The 20,837-nt window shown below is 37.3% G+C and overlaps 1 protein-coding gene across 1 annotated transcript in view; it reads left to right on the top strand.

Moving 5' to 3' along the window:
* kcnq1.2 (potassium voltage-gated channel, KQT-like subfamily, member 1.2) overlaps nt 1–20,837 on the top strand; it is a 119,587-nt gene that overhangs the window by 6,160 nt on the left and 92,590 nt on the right. Inside the window, exons 3-9 of the mRNA XM_058407560.1 lie at nt 9,405–9,495; nt 11,759–11,885; nt 12,001–12,079; nt 12,260–12,356; nt 13,301–13,441; nt 19,893–20,003; nt 20,734–20,829. Coding sequence (XP_058263543.1) covers nt 9,405–9,495; nt 11,759–11,885; nt 12,001–12,079; nt 12,260–12,356; nt 13,301–13,441; nt 19,893–20,003; nt 20,734–20,829 — 742 coding nt within the window. The remainder of the gene's footprint in view (nt 1–9,404; nt 9,496–11,758; nt 11,886–12,000; nt 12,080–12,259; nt 12,357–13,300; nt 13,442–19,892; nt 20,004–20,733; nt 20,830–20,837) is intronic.

The raw sequence follows: 20,837 nt of genomic DNA, 5'->3' as shown, positions 1-20,837 counted from the left end.
GACAGGGAACCCTGATAATTATCCGGCGGTGATACCTTAGTGAGTGTGAGGTAATTGAGATGTTCACAGGTGTACGCTTATTCATTAAATTACCCTCTCCTTCTCCAAGACTTTCTTTCACTCACACCGACACTTGATGTGTCGTCTATAATGATAAAATACGACGTGTTGTGCAGCTAGTGTTCTCCTTCATCCTTCCTAAACTCCAGTGCAGCATAACCTATACCATAATATTATGAGGAACTGACCCTCATTAGGAAAGACTGAAAAGGTGTCTGACTGAATCTGCACCACTGTGAGGGGTCATGTCAACCCTGTAGATCCTAGAACCCAAGAAGCAGCAGTGCCTCTAAGTAATACCAGTGAAAATAAAAGTATGTATTCATAAGAATAAATATGTTTAAAAAACCAAATTTATAGAGAAATGACATTATATTAAAATATATGTTGAAAGGTTACATAAAAATGCATTTTCTATATGTATATTTTACTCTACTTGACAAAAAAAGACAAAGAAAAAGAAGATATAAATGCTGCAAAAATGTTCTCATAAAGTGCACTTGGTGTTATAAAAGACGTTTCCATTGGCTGAGAAGGTTTCATGGCATTATTAATTATGGTGAAGGTGAAGGTGCCTCTTAGTTCTCAGAGACAATATCATTTAAACAATCTTGAATGGAAAAATATACAGAGCAATAGAAAAGACCTTCAGTTCATTTGATTCAAGGTTTAAGATTTTTATTTGTCACTTACACAGATTATATACACTCCACAACTTGAAATGATGCTATTCGATGGATTGATTCAATACTACACAGGTGAAATACCACCAACTTTTCCCTGGACATGTACACCACATAATATTTCACAACACTCTCTCAGACTAATGCTAAGAAAGGTAAAAGATTTGCAGGATGACCTGAAAGCAGCAGTTACACAAAGAAACACAAGCAATGAACTGCACCATAATCTGCTCCATTTCTTCACCCCATGCGAAGTCCAGTCTCCTGACTTGAATCTAAGTCTATACATTCTACATTATTTATTTAACATATAAGTGGCAAAAATCTAATTGCTTCTTATCATGGAAAGCTTTGCAACAATGTAGGAAATAATTTGGTCACCAATACTTTTTCTCCATCAGTTTTATTTTTTTTTTTAAAGATATCTTTCTTCATGCTTATGAATACAAACTGTTTATTTGTTCATAATTTAAAGTAAACTCTCAGGATACTTATTTCCCCTCAGTGGAAGTACATATGTTACAAACCACGTAAAAAAATAAAATATCTTTACACATATATATACACAAACACACACACACTCTGTTAGAGAAACCAACCAGAGAAAATTACCAAAGCTGCTCAGTTACAGCATGATGTTATCCTGAAACATAGCAGGAACTTGGAAAATGAAGATACCACTCCTCCTCACTTGTAGTATGAATAATACTCATAATAATAACTACCTGAAATATCCAGTAGGTGGTGATATTACACTGTGTCTCTTACCCAGTTTGTAATAAGTGCAGTGAACAGCAGAACAGTAATGAGTAATTGTTCAATAAACATTTTATGTTTTTATTGGTGCATTAGTCCAGATTGGATCTCTAGGTTAACTAGGTGACCTAGACTAGATCACCACAAAATCCACCTTCTAGTACAACTCATACTCAGAAAGCATTAACCGAAGACTTTCATGACATCACTTTTAGCTGCTGTATACTAAGTATTGCCTTTATCAAAGTAACTCACAAGCAGATTAATCCATCAGCCATTATTATTTTTTATTGATAAATACAAAATACTCGATACAGCCTACATCTCAGTAGAACACATTGAGTGTTAACAGTTCAATTTTATTTGTATAGCACTTTTAACACTGGACAGCTTTACAGAAATGTACAGAAAATATAAATATATATAAATTCAGGGTATATATTTTTGATGTAGAAATGCATCCCTTATTTATCCCGATTTATCCATAATGAGAAACCCAGAGGCAACGGTGGCAAGGAAAAAGTCTCTGAGACGATATAAGTAAGAAACCTTGAGAAGACCCAGACTCAACAGGAAACCCATCCTGACATGAGTGACACCAGAGAGTGCAAATAGAAATCATTTCCCTGTTGCAATTATTTTAATATCGGTCCAAAAAGTGAAATGATGTAACCAAGAAATTCATTCTACTTTTAACATGAAGTCTATCTTGTTGAAATTATAAACTGTTCACTGATGCAGAATGGAGTGCAAAACCAGCGTATCAGTTGCAGTCTCAAGCCATCTTCATGGTGTTTGAATGGTGAAGCTGGAGAACATGGAGGAAACCCACATGGGCCCAGGGAGAACATGCACAGAAACTCCACATGGACAGTAACCTGATCTTAGGATGAAGCCCTGGAGCAATGAGACAGCAGTGCTACCTGCTGCACAGCATTATATTTACTTAATAATGATTGCAACTCTGTTTATTTTAAAAGAAAGTGTCTGTTTATTAAGAAACAATATTTTGAGCTGGATTAGGAGAGCCTTTTAGTAGTTGGCGACCCTGTGTTCTCTGTAGACTGCTTACAACTCGTCTTTCACAGATGTAGTTTTTACCGTCTGAAATAAATATTAGACTATGTTGATCATCCATGATTCTTAGCATAATGACTGTAAAAGGGGGTTCAAATAATGGGTGTTATCTAATACTGGATATCCAGTTCTAATGTAGCAAACTATTGTTAGTTATTGGATGATCCTCTCTAGCAAGACCTCATCAGACTGGGAAAGATGATGAACTGTTGAAGTGTGAAGATTCTACATAAGCTCACAGACACATTCACACTTACATTTACAGCATTTGGCAGAGCGACTTACATTCGTCTCATTTATACAACTGTGGTGTTGAGAGTTACGGGCTTTGCTAAAGGGTCCAGCAGGGGCAGCTTGGCAGTGGTAGGATTTTCATCTCCGGACCTTCTGAACTGCTATCAGACTCCCCATTATTGGCAGCTGTAACTGTGAGAGCACGGACAATTTTGCTTTATTGGGATTCAAACTTGTAATCTTCCTATGATGGTAGAATACGTCTCTGTCGCCCCACATATAAGGCTTTACTGTTGTCAAATGTGTCTATTATGGAAACAGAGGGCAGGAGGAAGGAATCATAATAAAGCAGGGATTGAACATGTGCCTTATAACACTGCATGGCTGCATTATATCCCACTATTATTCTGCACCGAACAGTCAGTTGATTTTGGTAATCTTTCAGTTTGGTAAAAGTTAAACACTGTTAATCTGGAGCACTAGTTAAAGCTGGCTGCTTCTGCCTTTTTTCTTTACTGGGATCATGATCTGACCTAAACAAAGATTATGTACATTTTTCATAATATTCATACATACACAGATCAGCCATAACATTATGAGCACTGACAGGTGAGGTGAATAACACTGATGATCTCCTCATCATGGCACCTGTTAGTGGGTGGGATATATTAGGCAGCAAGTGAACATTTTGTCCTCATAGTTGATGTGTTAGAAGCAGGAAAAATGGACAAGTGTAGGATTTGGGCGAGTTTGACAAGGGCCAAATTGTGATGGCTAGACGACTGGATCAGAGCATCTCCAAAACTGCAGCTCTTGTGGGGTGTTCCTGGTCTGCAGTGGTCAGTATCTATCAAAAGTGGTCTAAGGAGGGAACAGTGGTGAACCGGTGAGAGGGTCATGGGCACCTAAGGCTCATTGATGCACGAAAGCTGGCCCGTGTGATCCGATCCAACAGACGAGCTACTGTTGCTCGAATTGCTGAAGAAGTTAATGCTGGTTCTGATAGAAAGGTGCCAGAATACACAGTGCATGACAGGTCTGGGCTGTTTTGGCAGCAAAAGGAGGACCAACACAATATTAGGCAGGTAGTCATAACGTTATGCCTGGTCAGTGTATGTCTTCCCAGTAAGTATCACCTCTATAGTACAGGGTATCACAAGGTTGTGAGCACACGTTTAGCACGTTTAGAGGATGTTTAATGTAACATTTTGCTAAAATATTTTAATTTCCCTTATATATGGAGACTTTTGGGACACCCTGTAGATTAGGAAATAACAACTGTGTGTAGTAATACAACTTGTTAGGTGACAGCGGTTAAGGTTAAATGATAAAGAAGACAAAAAAACTCCTCATGAATGGGTTTTCTGTGGTTGAGCATGACATGGAAATGAAGAAACCTTTTGCTCAGCATGTGTACATGTGTGTGTGATATGGGTATCTGATAAGCTTCTGTCTTTGTAACTGAACCTCCACTATGGCAGCATGTTCAGTAGAACCTGATATCCGCCTGTTACAAAATTAAACTCCTTTAATTGACGACCTACAGTGTTCCTTTAACTAACCTACTTACTTGTCGATGGTTATCGATTCCAAGCCCTTGTTCCAAACTCTCGCTCTGGTTGCCAGGTCTAAAGTGTGTCTATAAAGACTTTGGTGCATCAGCCGGGACAGTATAATGACCTGTCTGTTTATTTGGACGGCCAGTGAATATCCGCTATTGTGTCTAATGAGCAAAGGCTCATGGCATTAATGCTCTGTCTACAGTGAAAGCACTTTTACACAATCAACTGAAGATCACTAGCACAGACAAATTCTTTCATTCATTCATTCATTCATTTTTCTTCTTCTTGTATAACAGAATGGCTGAAGTATGTTATTGAATAAGAAGCTTTAATAGAAGATCTTTTCCACTTATTCCACTTAATCTAGAGTAATTTGCCAATGATTACACTTTTTTATTATTATTAATGAATGACACCTTGGTGGTTTTCACTGTTTACTGTTGTACTTAATCTAGTGGAACACCTGCGAGACAAGTTAGCTCCTGTTATCACTTACATCATAGCAGCTATCAACATTCCCTCAGCGTTCGTATATTAAGATGATGTCACAAAAAGATGCCTTGCCATCAGAGTTACAGAGAAACTGGGAAACTCCAGAGACATGAGAAATGCAACATAAAATATACTAACAGAAATCAGCAGTATCAGCGAGCAAATGTTTTATTTTTGTTCATTATTGTCTATTGTTTGTAAATAGAACAGCCAAAACTAGTGTCAGAGCCGCTGTTTTCGAAAATGAATCTATTTCTACTGATTTAAGAATTCGTCTGTGTTGTGGTATTAAATTAAATAAATATTGACCTACAAAAAATCTGAAGAGGTCAATGGAGGAAATTTTCACATTTATCACATTCAGAAATATTAGTTTATTTATTTCACTTTTACTATCTGAAGATGTTACAGGGAAACAAAAAGTCCGCTTTGTTTCTAGGCCGCAAGAGTGATGGAGACTTCACATATCCTCTCACTGACCACTGCTGTGCCCTTGAGCGAAACACTTAAATTTAAGAGTAGTGATCTGCATAGAGATCAATAAAGCTGAAAAGATCCATTCTTACACAGTGAATATTGTAGTGTAGTCAGCAGGGCAGTTATGGCACAGCCTGGGGTGACTGATGTTGATAATGTCGGATAAACCACCAGCTGTTGTGTTTTAATCAGAAGAAGCGTCTTACAGAGATGACCCCCATATGACCTTCATGGAAGCATCTTATGTATCCAGACAACAGGGGGTTAATTAAAAATTTTTCACTTGCCACATTACTAGGCCAATTCAATCCAATTTATTTGTATAGAGCTTTTAACGATGGACATTGTCTCAAAGCAGCTTTACAGAAGCGTAGAAACAGAGAAGGAAAAAAAATGATAAAATTTAAATTAAAGTTACTGTTTTATCCCTATTTCATCCATAATGAGCAAGCCTGCGGCGACAGTGGCTAGGAAAAACTCCTTGTGATGATATGAGGAAGAAACCTTGAGAGGAACCAGACTTATAAGGCAACGCATCCTCATTTGGGTGACACTGGACGGTAAATAATGTAAATGTAAATAAATAATGTCCTTTCTACAACAGCAACCAAGGGCTTATGAGAAACTATTAGGTCAGTGTAGTTTCTGAGTTCATTATAGACACTAATTCCTGTCTCAAGCTGACAGATGTAACGGCAGATCCGTGACGGTGTGATAGTCTCCAAGTGGATCAGTCCACGGCTGTCTCCTGGTCATAGGCTGTCCACACGGATCCATACACAGCATCAGTGAGCACCACCAAGCGACAAGACTCCAACCAAGGGCAGAGCCAGTGGTCACAGTATATTATAGTACTTTTCAGTAACTTTTCTGTTTTTCTGTGTTTTGCCCTTTTTAATCCTTTTGCATCACAGGTTAAAACTTAGTAATGGCCTAATACTTAATTTATTTTCTGGCATTTATTCTTTTCATGTACCAAATATTATCTATAATATAAATTCTTATCCAAATAATATAATCTCTGACCATCTTTTTCTGCTTTTCATAAGAAAACAAGATTAAAAGCTTATTTTTATCCCCCACCCCCAAACACCTATACATTTTATCCAGAAGTTAATCATGGAAAACATTTTTAAAAAGAACCTGTTCATAAGATATGATCTAACAGGAAAAAATAGTGGTGGGATGATACCATGCTGCTGCTATGTTTAGTGGCTGCTGATATTGAAATTTCATGGCACATTTTTGAAAATGATTATTTTTCTCATTAAATGTAGCATTTATTATTATTATTATTATTATTATTATGGTTAATGAGTTCAGGTTGAGGTATATTTTGGTTAATGATAATGAGCTGTATCTGTGGTGCACAGAGAAATCAGTCAGTATATGGCTAAAAAAATGTGGAGCACTGAGAGGTGAAGTGAATAACACTGATTATCTCCTCATCATGGCACCTGTTAGTGGGTGGGATATATTAGGCAGCAAGTGAACATTTTGTCCTCAAAGTTGATGTGATAGAAGCAGAAAAAATGGGCAAGCATAAGGATTTGAGTGAGTTTGACAAAGGGCCAAATTGTGATGGCTAGACCACTGGATCAGAGCATCTCCAAAACTGCAGCTCTTGTGGGGTGTTCCCGGTCTGCAGTGGTCAATATCTATTCAAAATATCCTTTACGACCTGTAAGTTGTTTAGGTCCTGTAAGTATCCTTTAAGTCCTGTAAGTTGTGAGGTGTGACCCATGGAGGCCCCACCTCACAATTCAGAGGACTTAAAGGATCTGCTGCTAACATCTTGGTGCCAGATACTACAGCACACCTTCAGGGATTTAGTGGAGTCCATGCCTCGACGGATCAGGGTTGTTTTGGCAGCAAAAGGGGGACCAACACAAGATTAGCCAGCTGGTCATAATGTTATGCGTGATCAGTATACATATGATATTTGATATGATATTGCAGATATTTTTGGCCATATAGTGTATAAAGCTGTTCAAGTGTTTGGTATTAGAACATAAGAAAACAGTCAGGGACATTTCAGCAGGTTATGACAAAAAGTTCTGTATAATCGATACTAGCACGGAATAAGATCTCTATCTGGCTTCCTGGTGGAATATTTTAAAAATCTAAGTTAAAAAACAACCTAAACCAATGATTACAAGACATAAGTTATGGTTACAAGTGGGAATATCTTAACAAACCTTTTATTTACTATAATATTTGCAGCAAAAAATAGAGAAAAAACAGGATATTTTGATTGGGTCTGTGCACGCGCACACATGTGTGTGTGTGTGTGAATAATCCCTGATAAGGTCTCACTACCATCTGGAGAGAAAATCCTTGATATGGTTTTAGTGAGGCTTTGCTTATTAGTAAGAGTATCAACAGGAAATTTATACACAGCTCATATCTAAATGATCTGTACTTTGTTGTTTTATTTGTGTATGCACATGGTGGCCGGGTGGAAGCGTACAGGAAAAAAAGATATGTGAAAAATCTTACTCATTGTTCAAAGGATTGTTCTATTGTTCTAGTTTTTGAACCAGTTTGATGGGAGAGTCTGACTGCGTTCATGTTTTTTCATGGCCTTTATTCTATTTTTTATCAGATTTTTTTCTTTCCCAGCAAACAGAGACTTTCCCAGCAAACAGATCTGCCCCAGATTAGTAACACACCTGGTGACAAGCTTGTGGAAAGAAGTCTGGAAGCGTTCACCTTATCTAAACACTCCAGGTTTCTACTCCAAAGTTAATCAAAGACCATCTATTCCATGCCTGCTGTCTGACTGGCATTACACCTGAGCCTCACAGCTTCCACATCATTTTTTTTGGTTTGTCGGGTCACCAGGCACTCACCTGTTCACAACATTCCCACGCCTGTCTCCAGTGGTGCTTCCCAGTAACCCTAATCCAGGCAGGCTACACTTAGACTTTTTTTTTTGTTGTAACTTTTAGTATGGAGTCTTTACTATGGCTTTTAGTCTGACCTCTGACATCAGGCGTGGCCTTTCTGGGAGCATTAACCCCGCTGTGAGGTTCACTGAACTACACAGTTCCCTTGAAGGTCTTGATCCAAGAAAAGGCAAGGCTTAGTAACTTCACAGAAATTCTTCTGGAACAAACATAGGTTAACAATGAGTCTTGTGAGCATTCAAGTGACAGCTTGCTTGTTTGTCAGCTGACACCAAGACAGGCTGTGAATTGTGGGAAACATAGTTTGCTGGTTCCGGTGACACTGATGTGACTTTCATTAGAATTTTGAATGAGGTTCTTTTTTATTATTATTATTATTACTATTATTATTATTATTATTATTATTATTATTAAAATAACTTAAGAAACTAATAGGTATGGCTTTCTTTAAGTTTGTGTATCATGGTGACTTCCATATAAATCGATAAGCTGTGCAGTTTTTTGATATACACATCAATGCAGCTGTCTGGAAGAATGAATTGGTTCCTAAACAGCAACCAGCTGTTAAATATTTGTTAAATTCATTTAATTGTGTGTTATCCATGGTCTGTTTTCAGTATATGTTGCTTTGTGTTGGCTTTAAGGCCTATGGCTATTGTATTGTAAATTGTCTGTCTGTCTACAAATTAGTTAAGAAGTAATGCCAGGGTTCTGTCAGTTCAGCCTTTATGAAAGCTGATGGAAGATATAGCCTTTGGAGTTCGAGTTGGAGTATTTTGTGGTATTAGTGGCCATAATGTTTGAATGATTATAAACGATTTGCAAAATCAGATGTTGAGATTTATGTAATTCATTTACGTTGTCTTGGATGAAACAAATAAGTTGAAATCAAATTTACTAACAAATAAATAAAATAAATAATAATAATAATAATAATAATAATAATAATAATAATAATAATAATAATAATAAAAACCCTGCTAGTTAAGAAAAAAAAGTAGCTTAGTTATATTTGATTAATTTAAACAAACAAACAAACAAACAAACAAACAAATAAATAAATAAATAAATAAAGAGTGTATAGAAATCATCACATTTTTTTTAGTAAATCTCACTCCAGGATTTTTTTTGTGTGTATTTTTTTTCTGTTTCAGGTTCCTCATGGTCCTCATATGTCTGATCTTCAGTGTGCTCTCCACTATTGAGCAGTATGCAGAATTTGCCACTGGGACTCTCTTCTGGATGGTAAGTGGTTGTTGAGTATAAACACATCATTGCACATGGTTCCTATTAAAAGCTACACATGAAATGGGTTTGTATTCTGCAGTATCACACGCATCCACATGGTGGGGGTAGTACATTTTATTAGAGAAACTCAGACAGAACGAACCCGTGCTTTTTTCCTGCATTTTAATCACCACATTAACTTGTCTATTATCCAGCTTTTTATTAGAGCAATGCAAAACGTATGTTTAACTACTGACAGAAAAAATGCATTTGTCCCAAATACACAGAAATCTGTGCATTGTTAAGTGCAACATCTTCCAAAAAACAAACAAACAAAAGAAACAATTAAAGCCATTTTCTTTGTCATCTTCATGTGAGAAAAAGCAGAAGCACATGAATGATGCTCAGTAGAAGTGGAAAACAGTAGAAACTTGGACTAAACATCACCACTGACTCAAGTGCTGACTCAACCGTTGACTGACTCAAAGTATTAATTTTAACCCTACCTTATGCTAACAGCACTATTCAACAATAATGGTTTGTTCAAAATTATGTTAATGATTTTAAATGACTAATTTAGTAAAAAAGGACAAGCATAACGTTTTTTTTTTTTTAATCATTTGGTACTTCCTAAATAAACATTCACATGCAAAACCCTAGAGTTTTCTTATTGACTGACGCTAGAAGTGTTGAAACGGTTATGAAATGGCTATATTGCTAATGCAACTGAATACACTTGCATAAATGACCTGCATCATGTTTCTAGAAAATATAGCCCATGCCACACAAACTCATACTGAATAGATACTAATTCATTCCTACATCGTTCTCAGGAGCATTTACACAAGAAATTTAGAATTCATGAAACTCTAGTTACTGAATGATATTATCCTGAAATTATGTATGAGGAAACTTGCAGATATGAATAAATTTGCAAATATGAGCTTGCACATTGTATAACTGGCGTGAGTTATTGCAATTTTAATTCATACTGTGATATACAACAATCAGCCATACCATTATGACCACCTGCCTAATATTGTGTTTGTTCCCCTTTTGCTGCCAAAACAGCCCTGACCCGTCATGCACTGTCATATTCTGACACCTTTCTATCAGACCGGGAACACCCCACAAGAGCTGCAGTTTTGGAGATGTTTCGATCCAGTGTTCTAGCCATCACAATTTGGCCCGTCGTCAAACTCGCTCAAATCCTTAAACATTTTTCCTGCTTCTATCACATCAACTTTGAGGACAAAATGTTCACTTGCTGCCTAATATATCCCACCCACTAACAGGTGCCATGATGAGGAGATCATCAGTGTTATTCACTTCACCTCTCACTGCTCATAATGTTATGGCTGATTGGTGTAGGCTTAGTGCACACACACATTTAGTGAATATGTAATGAAACTCATTCGATCTATCACGTCATATTAATGACAAGAAAGAAAGCAAATGCATTAGATTAAATTTATATAAGGCTAACGCATTAGGATGAAAGAAACCCTATAAAAGGAGAAAGAGTTTGCATGTGTCTTTGGTAGCTGATACACTGCAAAGGCTGAGCTGCCTTTTTGAAAACTAGTACATAATACATGCCGTGTTTCTTTCACTGTTTAGTCATTGTTTTGTATCATTTTCAGCTCTGTGAGCATTGCCTATTATGGAGATTTGTAGCCGTTATTCAATGTTTACATTTATGAAAATGTCTGTGCTTGGTAATTCACGGGTGATTGGCGTTCAACAGCATCATATGCACATGAGTATGAGGAACATCTGGTAAGAATTTTTTGTTTGGCTTGACCTGAAAACGTTGCTCAAAGATTGATAAATGAGGCCTAGAATGAATATAATTACCTCAGCTGTGGTGTTGGTATTTGCATAATAATGATATGAGACGGGTTATCTGTAATGAATTATTGGTATTATTAATAATAATGTGTGTAACGTCACTACATCTGAGATTCAGTGTCGTAGTTAAGCAGCGTGAGCAAGCTGTCATGTAGACAGCCGCATCAGCTCCGTGCTCACTTTGTTTCAGAGGTCACACTGGCAGTCAGGGTCAATTCATTCAAAACACGAGGTGAGAAGAGAAATCTGGATCAATGTTTTCTGTGTAAAAGAGGTCACCCTGAAGCCACTACCTGCTGGTATCTTTGTTTTGTCTAGATGTAATCTAGATAGAGCTTAGTTTGCTCACCACACCCAATTTAAATTCACTCATCAGTGGGGCATGCTGGTACACACTCTCATAATGGTTATGTTTTTGTTCTGTGTTTAGGAAATTGTGCTGGTGGTGTTTTTTGGTACGGAGTATGTTGTGCGTCTGTGGTCAGCAGGCTGCAGGAGCAAATACGTGGGCGTCGCAGGCAGACTACGCTTTGCCCGAAAACCCATCTCCATCATAGGTACCCAGACAGCCAGTATTTATACAGCCAGTATTAATTTTTTAACTGAAATAAATGACACATCAGCCATCTCTAATACAAAACTCTTTTGTTTGTCTGTTTTTGCTCGGAGCAGATTTGATAGTGGTGGTTGCCTCAGTTGTAGTTCTTAGTGTGGGATCAAATGGACAGGTTTTCGCCACCTCTGCTATAAGGTATTGAATCTGTAATTTTGCTCAAACAGGACAAAGATTTAGACAAGATCATTTTAAGAAATCATATATTTCGACCTACTAAAAGACCAGTAAACAAGATGCTGTATTTAAAATGATGGCTAATAAATATACAGAATCTAGACTTGAATATGTCTTGCTTAATACTGCTTTTGATTTCAGGGGAATCCGCTTCCTACAGATTTTGCGCATGCTCCATGTGGATCGTCAGGGAGGCACGTGGAGGCTGCTGGGATCTGTAGTCTTTATTCATCGACAGGTCAGTACACACATACAGAGAAATGTGCACAGGCGTTTTAAACTATGGGGGTATAAAAATGCCCAATATCAAACAATCCTGGACAAAGCACTAAATTACTGACTCCTGAATCCTTCTCAGTGTCCAAACACAGACCCCACCTCATCCATACACACTCCAGAACTTTCCCTTTGTCTCATCCTATTAATGATTTAATTTATTTCCATTATTAATACATCTTAAGGTTTACCAATAGAAAATTTGTATGCTTATAATTATCATCTTTAAAATACAATAGCATTCATTTGGCAGCCTTTGCCCCCATAAAACCCTTGGTATATATGATAGATCAATCCATCATACCATCTATACATCATTTTGTCTACTAAATCAAATTGGTGTTGCAGTATTACACAAAATATTCTAGAAATATGTTTAACATGCAACTCAACACACAAATACTGTGGAAGCAGTACTCTGTTATTTCTAGACCTTCTTTTTCTATTCCCTTTTTATCAGTAGCAACACCCACACAGTCACAATAAGGCATAAAGTTTCAACCCCTTAGCTCATTTAGGTGACCTTTTAAGTCTATAGTAAGCAACATATGAAATTTTATGTGCGCAATTAATGTATTTTTGTAAATCTGACCATGCATTTGGTCTTGGTCATGAAATATGAGTCTTAGTTTGTTTCTGAGACTTGCTGTCATTTTTGTCTCTGCTGTAACTTAAGTCTCAGTAACGTAATCATGTGAGGTAGGCAGTTAAACAACAAAATGATGCATTCCTACTGACATGCGCTAATAAATAAACAGTATTTCAGAGACTAATGACTTAAAATGGTCAATATATGGTTGTGTGTGTGTCTTCGTGTGTATTATATATCACAGATCAACACTCTGCAACTGTAGGATGATCCAAGTAGAGTGATATCATATTATAAATGTGTCCTGTTTATTACAGGAGCTGATAACGACACTGTATATTGGCTTTCTGGGTCTGATCTTCTCCTCGTATTTTGTGTATCTGGCGGAGAAAGACACAGTGGACGAGGAGGGAAGGACAGACTTCTCCAGTTATGCAGATGCACTCTGGTGGGGTGTTGTAAGTCTCACAGTTATGATCTTATTAACCCAAATATGTAGGATTTCCTAGAAGCACAAAAAATTCTCTATTTGTTATTCATGTTACCAAAATATCATTATTGTGTGTCTCTGATTAGGTGGTCATTTGTGATTAGAATTTTAATAATACTGTATCTAGTCATACTTCTAATACATGTTATTAAAATATAAGAATATGTAATAATATAAGTAAATATGAGTGTTAGCATTACCACAATGAACAAATGACATGCAAAAGGGACTTTCAGCTGTTAACTGTTAACTAAATTAAATCATGTAAGGAAGTAGAAAAAAAAAATACAGAGCTCTCCTTACAGCTCTATAAAAATGAAAAATAATAATAAATGAGTGGGGATAAGTGAGATTGGATAGAGAGATGGCACAAATTGCAGTTCACTTGAATATAGTTCAGTTCTCTGTTTTAGAGAACAAGAATTTATTTCGATTTATTTTCATTTTTATTTTTAAGGACAACAAATGTAACTGCAGGGTGAGTTTCTTGAGAAGTGGACAGGATAGATAGATAGTCTTTATTGATAGATAGATAGATAGATAGATAGATAGATAGATAGATAGATAGATAGATAGATAGATAGATAGATAGATAGATAGATAGATAGGGAAATTGTTATGTTACACACACCTCTTCAGTACATACACAGCATTTAAGCACAGACACTTTTCACACTGTTGTGTTACACAGTGCCGAGTTGACTAGAGACTTGGCTTCATCTAGTTATCTAGACCTAGCACTTTCTGAAATATTAAACTAGCACTTTAAGACAAAAAAAAGTTCCTGTGCGCTCTCCTTGCTATATCGTCTCCCATCAGAGCTTTAACTGATTTTATTCTCAGTCTGTGGCCTATAGTGAACTAGTATCGATGTGTTAAGTGATAGAGATTTGCTGTAAATATAAATGTGGTCTGAAATATTTTAACAAAGTAGATTTATTTCTGCTTTCCTTCCTGTCTGCAACCTCTATGTCAGGTCCTAATATCTAAAAATCTGAAGAGATGTCTTTAAACTGATATTTTGCATTGCAAATAAATCCCTGTGTATTTCTTCTGCAGTAAAATCAAACCACTAATTAAACTATTCAGCTCTTAGAGTGTTGGTTAGAATGCTGAAGCCCAGACGTTCAATAGATATTCTTGTTTATCGGTAACTGTAGTATACACTAATCCAAAACTATTCAATCAAATGGCAGTTTGAATACTTCTCAGATGAAGTTTCCAGGCTAGTTAATTAACAAGTTGCATTCAACATGAAGAGTAATGAGACACCAATCACAGACTTGCTCACGGGATTGGGGTTATACAAAAGCCCCGGCAATGGCCTCCTTTCACCTCTTTTCACCTCGCCTGCTTTCCTTTTGAAAGCCCTCTCTTTTTTTCCCCCCTTCGACACTCTGAGGCGTCAGCGTCTTTAATTAAAACTTTAATTGCAGGGTTTCTACCTTTTTGTGGTGAGGGTCAGAAAGCATGAGGCTTCCTGTAGCTCTGTGTAATGGTGGACAAAAGCCGTTGTTTGTGTCGGAGAGGTAGCGAGGAGAAGTCCTCTACAGGGGGATTTGCTCCCTTTTGTTTTTTTTTCTGAAAACTGTAAACTTGAGCATGATGAGAGGCAAAGGAAATGAACTCGCTGAAGGAGAGTGGGACAAAGAGAGGAAGGCAGAGCGGGAGGGAGGTGAAGGGAGAGGAGGGATGGCAGGCATGGCGAGGGGCTGAGCAAACGAAAGGGGAAAAAATAGACGGAGAGAAAGAACCCATTTTGGATGGTGACTGTATTTTAAAGATTTGGTTCATTTGCTGAAAATGGGGTTCTTGGCATGTTATCAAAACTAAGAGGAAATTCACTGCAAATGTAAAGCCTAGGTTATTCCACCGATTTGAGCTTTTGAGTCACTGTACATTTATTCATTTTCATTCTGGAGGCCCAATGGCAAAAGAAAAAGGACAGCTCGAAAGACTGAAATAGATGTTTATGAAATCCAGAGAGTGAGATTCAAGAGACAGCTTTAAAGATTTAGTCAAAAAAGAAAAGAAAAGAAGGACAGTGAGATACTGGGTTGTTCGCTGTAGGAGATGCAGGTGCAGAGAACAAGTGAGAGGAAGGAGCCAACACACACCATGAATCATACCTCTCATTCTCACAGTCACACAACATGCCTATGACTCCTAAAGTTAACACAATGCTTACAGTTTCCTCTCCCTCCTCCTCCTTCTGTCTCTCTCTCTCTTTCTGTCTTTCTGTCTCATGAAGAAAACAAATTTAACAAAAAGACATGCTTTAAAAACGACAGGAACATATGATGGATTGCTAAAAAAAAGAGAGATGGAGTAGTCGAAAAGTGAAAATGTGGTTGAAAAGAAAGCAAGACGAAGATGACAAAAGAAAAAAGAAAATGTACACGATTTGATTTTTCATGATATTGTATGTGCGTGCTAGAAATATATTAAAAACATGTCGACATAATCAGCTCGCTGACTGTGACTGCCACACACATCGATTTAGCTCTGATGCGCACACCCACACACACACACACACACACACAAACGGCAGACTCTACACCCAAAAGCAACACTGAGACGTCAGCTTTGTCTCGGCCACACACGTAGACCATAGGCTGCACTCAGGCTCAGTGAATCATGCGCATGGCTTCATGGTCTGAGTAAATTGTATATCTGTGGACATCACAGCCTTGGATACCATTATGTCACTCATATGCACACAAAAATGTCTCAGAAGGAGCCTGCAGCACTGCCCTTGGCACTTGGAACCAACTTTCTAACTTGAACTTGAACCAGAGTGGCCCATTGCGCGCCCATTTCATTGCTAGCGTTGTGTGTGAGCTTTGAAAGCTAGGATTAAGATCTCCTTGCTGCTCTTCACTCCAAAGTCTGTGTGTAAGAGCCTTGGCCTCCTTCAGCCTCTATTCTAGGTATTGTAAAAGCAAAGCCCCAGACACACTTGCCGTGAGCTGAGAGCTCTCTCAGCGTGTCAGAGTTGGCTCCTCTTTCAGCACAGGGCTCCGGAGGTATTTGTTTTCCTGTGTTTGCTGAATTCCTGCACTTTATAACGGATTAGAGGAAACACTCTCTGTGTGTGTGTGTGTGTGTGTGAATGTGTGTGGTGTGTGTTTTTAGTATGCATCCACTTTTTTTCACACTTCAGACTGTGTGGTGTTTGATGAGTCAGAGTACACTCAGAAAACGTGGGTTTGTGAGCATTATGTGTGAAAAAAGAGAGTGCTCTCTGTCCAAATAAACTCTCAAGCGAAAAAATCTCTAAGATTTCACAAACATTTTTATGCTTCATGGCCTTTATTTTGTGTCACAGCTCAAACTTTGTATTCTCTTCTTCCTCCTTCTTTTAGCAGGCATATTTGGTATAGTTTTGAGACTTAAGTTAAATTTCACTCCACTACATTCTGAAGTAACTTATCCTACTTTCTATCTCTCTATCCTACTTTCTATCTCTCGTTACTTGGATTCAAAAAATAAAAAGCAGAAAGCAAGCTACAGCATGCACATTATTTTTGAATTGATGTATCTTTTTGGTTTCTTTAAATGCAGTGAGCGTGAACAGTTCTTCTTTCTTTCTTCTTTCTTCTTACAAGAATTCATCATCATATTTGCGAAAACATCGAGAGGAGCACGTCCAGTGATAATCATAACTTTTTAAAAATATGAATCTAATGTTAGCTCGCAGACATGAAGGATTTTATTGTATATGTGAATAAATCTGTCATTGTCTGAATTTAGTCGTGTATGGCTAGTTACACTTTAGTTAGATAATGTAATCAGTAACTCTTGAGCAGCAGTCTGTATTAATGTTACTGATGGTTATACAGCAACTTACCCAACTTTTATTGCTGATATTTGACCATTCACCAAGTAAAAATCCTTTTTCATATATTTTTTAAAATGTTACTAAATATTACTAAATACTGAAATATTGACTGTGCTGATTTTAAACTTTTTTTTCTTCTGAGTCTGTAGAGCAACAAGTTTCATTTGTTTAAAACTGATTCCCAGGACACAGGAGTGTCCGGCACACATTAGTCATTCTGTATGAGTTCTGTCCCGCTGTAGTGCTTAATATTTTCTTCTGCCGTAATGTATATTTTTTCATTTTTAGGCACTTTATATAGGAAACAATTTACAGACTACAGACCCTGGCTTTATATAAGGGTCCTTTTTCTTTGTTTAGTGTCCATGCACAAATACCTGTGCCCTGTAAGCACTGGGACACACACACACACACACACACACACACAATCAAATATATTATTTCAACAGCTACATGCTAAAGTGTTTTATCAGGTTTTAATTTGTTACTATCTTAAGTATAATATAAATCTTAACAGGATCTTAACTGTCTTGCAGCCCCCATGTTCCCCTTTGCACTCCTTGATTTAGAATAATGATAACTGACATCTGTATCATGATCTTTTCTCTGACCTTGTATTAACAGGCTTGTGAGTAGAGTGACCGATTCTCAAATAAAATGAATAGTTAATTACAAAAAATGACATTACAGCTTGGATAAACGTAGTACGTTTTTACTTTCTGTACATTTGGATACAAGTACCTTTGTACTTTAACTCAAGTAGAAATTAAAATTGAGGACTTCTACTTATAATGGAGTAACATTATCTGTACTTTCACTAACAAGTACAGGAGTTGTGTATTTTGCCCACCACAGATGAAAATATCATCAAACGAGCATAACTACATCTGCTATCTGCATTGTTAACAACTCTATTTAAAACCATATGAATTTAGCCATATGAATTTAGAATTTTTAGTGAGACACGTTATTCCCGGTTGAAAAAACATGCATGAGACAAATATTCAAATTTGTTGTTCTGAAAGGGTTGCATTGTGCTGTTGGCTGTCAGAATAGAAAAAAGTGTCCATAAACACACACATTTTGCTTAACTATTAAATCAGACACATTTCCAAGCCAACGGAAGATGGTTGTGGTTCCAGGCAGTTAGGAGGAGACATTACTTTGAAGAGCTCTGTCTTTGCAGCACTGATTACCTCAGCTAAGTCACTAACTATTATATCACTGAAGCTGGCACACTAACTACCATCATGCTTAGCTTGCTAGTTAGCGGACATGCTTTAGGAAGTAAAGCTAGATAAACTACATAAAAGAAATTAGCGAGATAATGCTAGAAAATAGTACAATAAAGCTAGATAAACTACATAAAAGGAATTAGCAAGGTAATGCTAGAAACTAGAGAGTTAAAGCTGGATAAACTACATCAAGAAACTACAAGGTATTGCTAGATCACTACATCAAGAAGTTAGTGATGTAATGCCAGAAACTAGTGAGGTAAAGCTAGATAAAATACATCAAGAAATTAGTGAGGTAATGCTAGAAAGTAGCGAGGTAAAGCTATATAAACTACATAAAAGGAATTAGAGAGGTAATGCTAGAAAATAGTGAGGTAAAACTAGATAAACTACATAAAAGGAATTAGTGAGGTAATGCTAGAAACTAGTGAGGTAATACTAGATAAACTACATCAAGAAATTAGAGAAGTAATGCTAGAAGGTAGCGAGGTAAAGCCAGATAAACTACATTAAAGGAATTAATGAGGTAATGCTAGATAAACTACATCAAGAACTTAGTGAGGTAAAGCTAGATAAACTACATAAAAGGAATTAGTGAGGTAATGCTAGAATCTAGAGAGGTAAAGCTAGATAAACTACAGTAAGAAATTACGAGATGACGCTAGAGCACTAGGTCATATTCTCACTGGAACAGGAGCTGAAGACTTGTGTACCTGCAATATCTTTCTATAAGCATAAGCACACATGCATGTCAGGTTATCACAGGCTAGGATGCTAGCATTACAGCCACTGACAGTATGACAAGCCTTAAAAATCCTCTTGAGTCACACCATGGGAAAGTGTCAGTTTAGCAGAGCAGTGCTCCCTTCATTTCTATAATAATAAGCACACAAGTTCTCGACGGCTCCTTCAGTCAGTTTATAAGAGAATAAAATGCTTAAGGTTTTTTTTTTACAACCAGGTTGTAAGAACGTCTCAGAGTCCTCAAACACCAAAGACGCCTTTAATATAATGTTATAAAATAACTCCATCTCAGTGTTATGTAGTGACATCACTATTTCATAAAACTGTAAAATGAGTGGAATGGATGAGAAGGAAATATTATAATTATAAGAAAGAATGCAAGACGTTTATGAGGATTATAATGTTAGCAACACCACAAGAAATCACGATCCTAGCAAATGAATCTAGTCGGATTTATCTACTATTTCCTATGATAAGATTGCAATAAAACAAAACAAATATAAGATTATTAAACCTGATATATAAACAAAAATTTTTGTTTGTATTGTTCTTAAAATGAAATGTCCTGTGATTATTAGTGATTCTCTTCTCTTCTCCAGGTCACTGTGACCACTATAGGATATGGAGACAAAGTTCCTCAGACCTGGATAGGGAAGACCATCGCCTCCTGTTTTAGTGTGTTTGCTATCTCCTTCTTTGCTCTGCCAGCGGTAAATACCCTCTCTCTCTCTCTCTCTCTCTCTCTCATGTTCTGCCTCTCTTGCTGTCTCACTCTCTCCATTTCCAACTTTCTCTCTCTCTCTCTCTCTCTCTCTCTCTCTCCCTCACACACAGACACAGCAGACACAGACACACACACACGCACTTTCTCTCTCTTTTTTCTCTCTCACCCTCTCACTTATTCTCTTTCTCTCTTTCTCTTTCTCTCATCCACACACTTATTCTCTTTCTCTCTTTCTCTCTTTCTCTTTCTCTCATCCACACACCCACTCATCCATACACACACACAGACACACACACAAATCTCACAATTCACATACCCTGTCTGGTGCCCTGGAGCAGTGTTTTCCTACAGAAATCCATGCAGTAATGGGGACCAGGGTTAATGGGGTCCATTAAAGTGAAAGCATGCCCCCAGGGGCCTTGCTTCTCACATTTCACTCCATATAATGCACAACTGCAACATTATTTCAGACTGACGCAGCATATATTGTGAGCACCATTTAAAAGGAGCGTTCATCAAACCGATGTCTGCTAATCACACAAACATATCTGTGTTTAAGCTTCTAGCTTCATGCACAATGATTTGTTCAAGAGCTTGATTACTCTACTAGATTGTGTACTTTTGTTCTTTTGTACAAGTTTCATCATTTGAAATCTTGATAAGTCTAAGGAAAACAGGATAAACTTTTCCCGATGTTCACTTCTCTCTCGTTGCAGGGTATTCTGGGTTCAGGATTTGCACTGAAGGTGCAGCAGAAACAGAGACAGAAGCATTTCAATCGCCAAATCCCAGCTGCTGCTTCACTAATACAGGTCACCAT

Source organism: Hemibagrus wyckioides, linkage group LG14 (assembly GCF_019097595.1).
Source record: "Hemibagrus wyckioides isolate EC202008001 linkage group LG14, SWU_Hwy_1.0, whole genome shotgun sequence".
Classification (NCBI taxonomy): Eukaryota; Metazoa; Chordata; class Actinopteri; order Siluriformes; family Bagridae; genus Hemibagrus; species Hemibagrus wyckioides.
The sequence above is the reverse complement of the archived record's forward strand: the minus strand, read 5'-3'. Positions and strand labels throughout refer to the sequence as shown.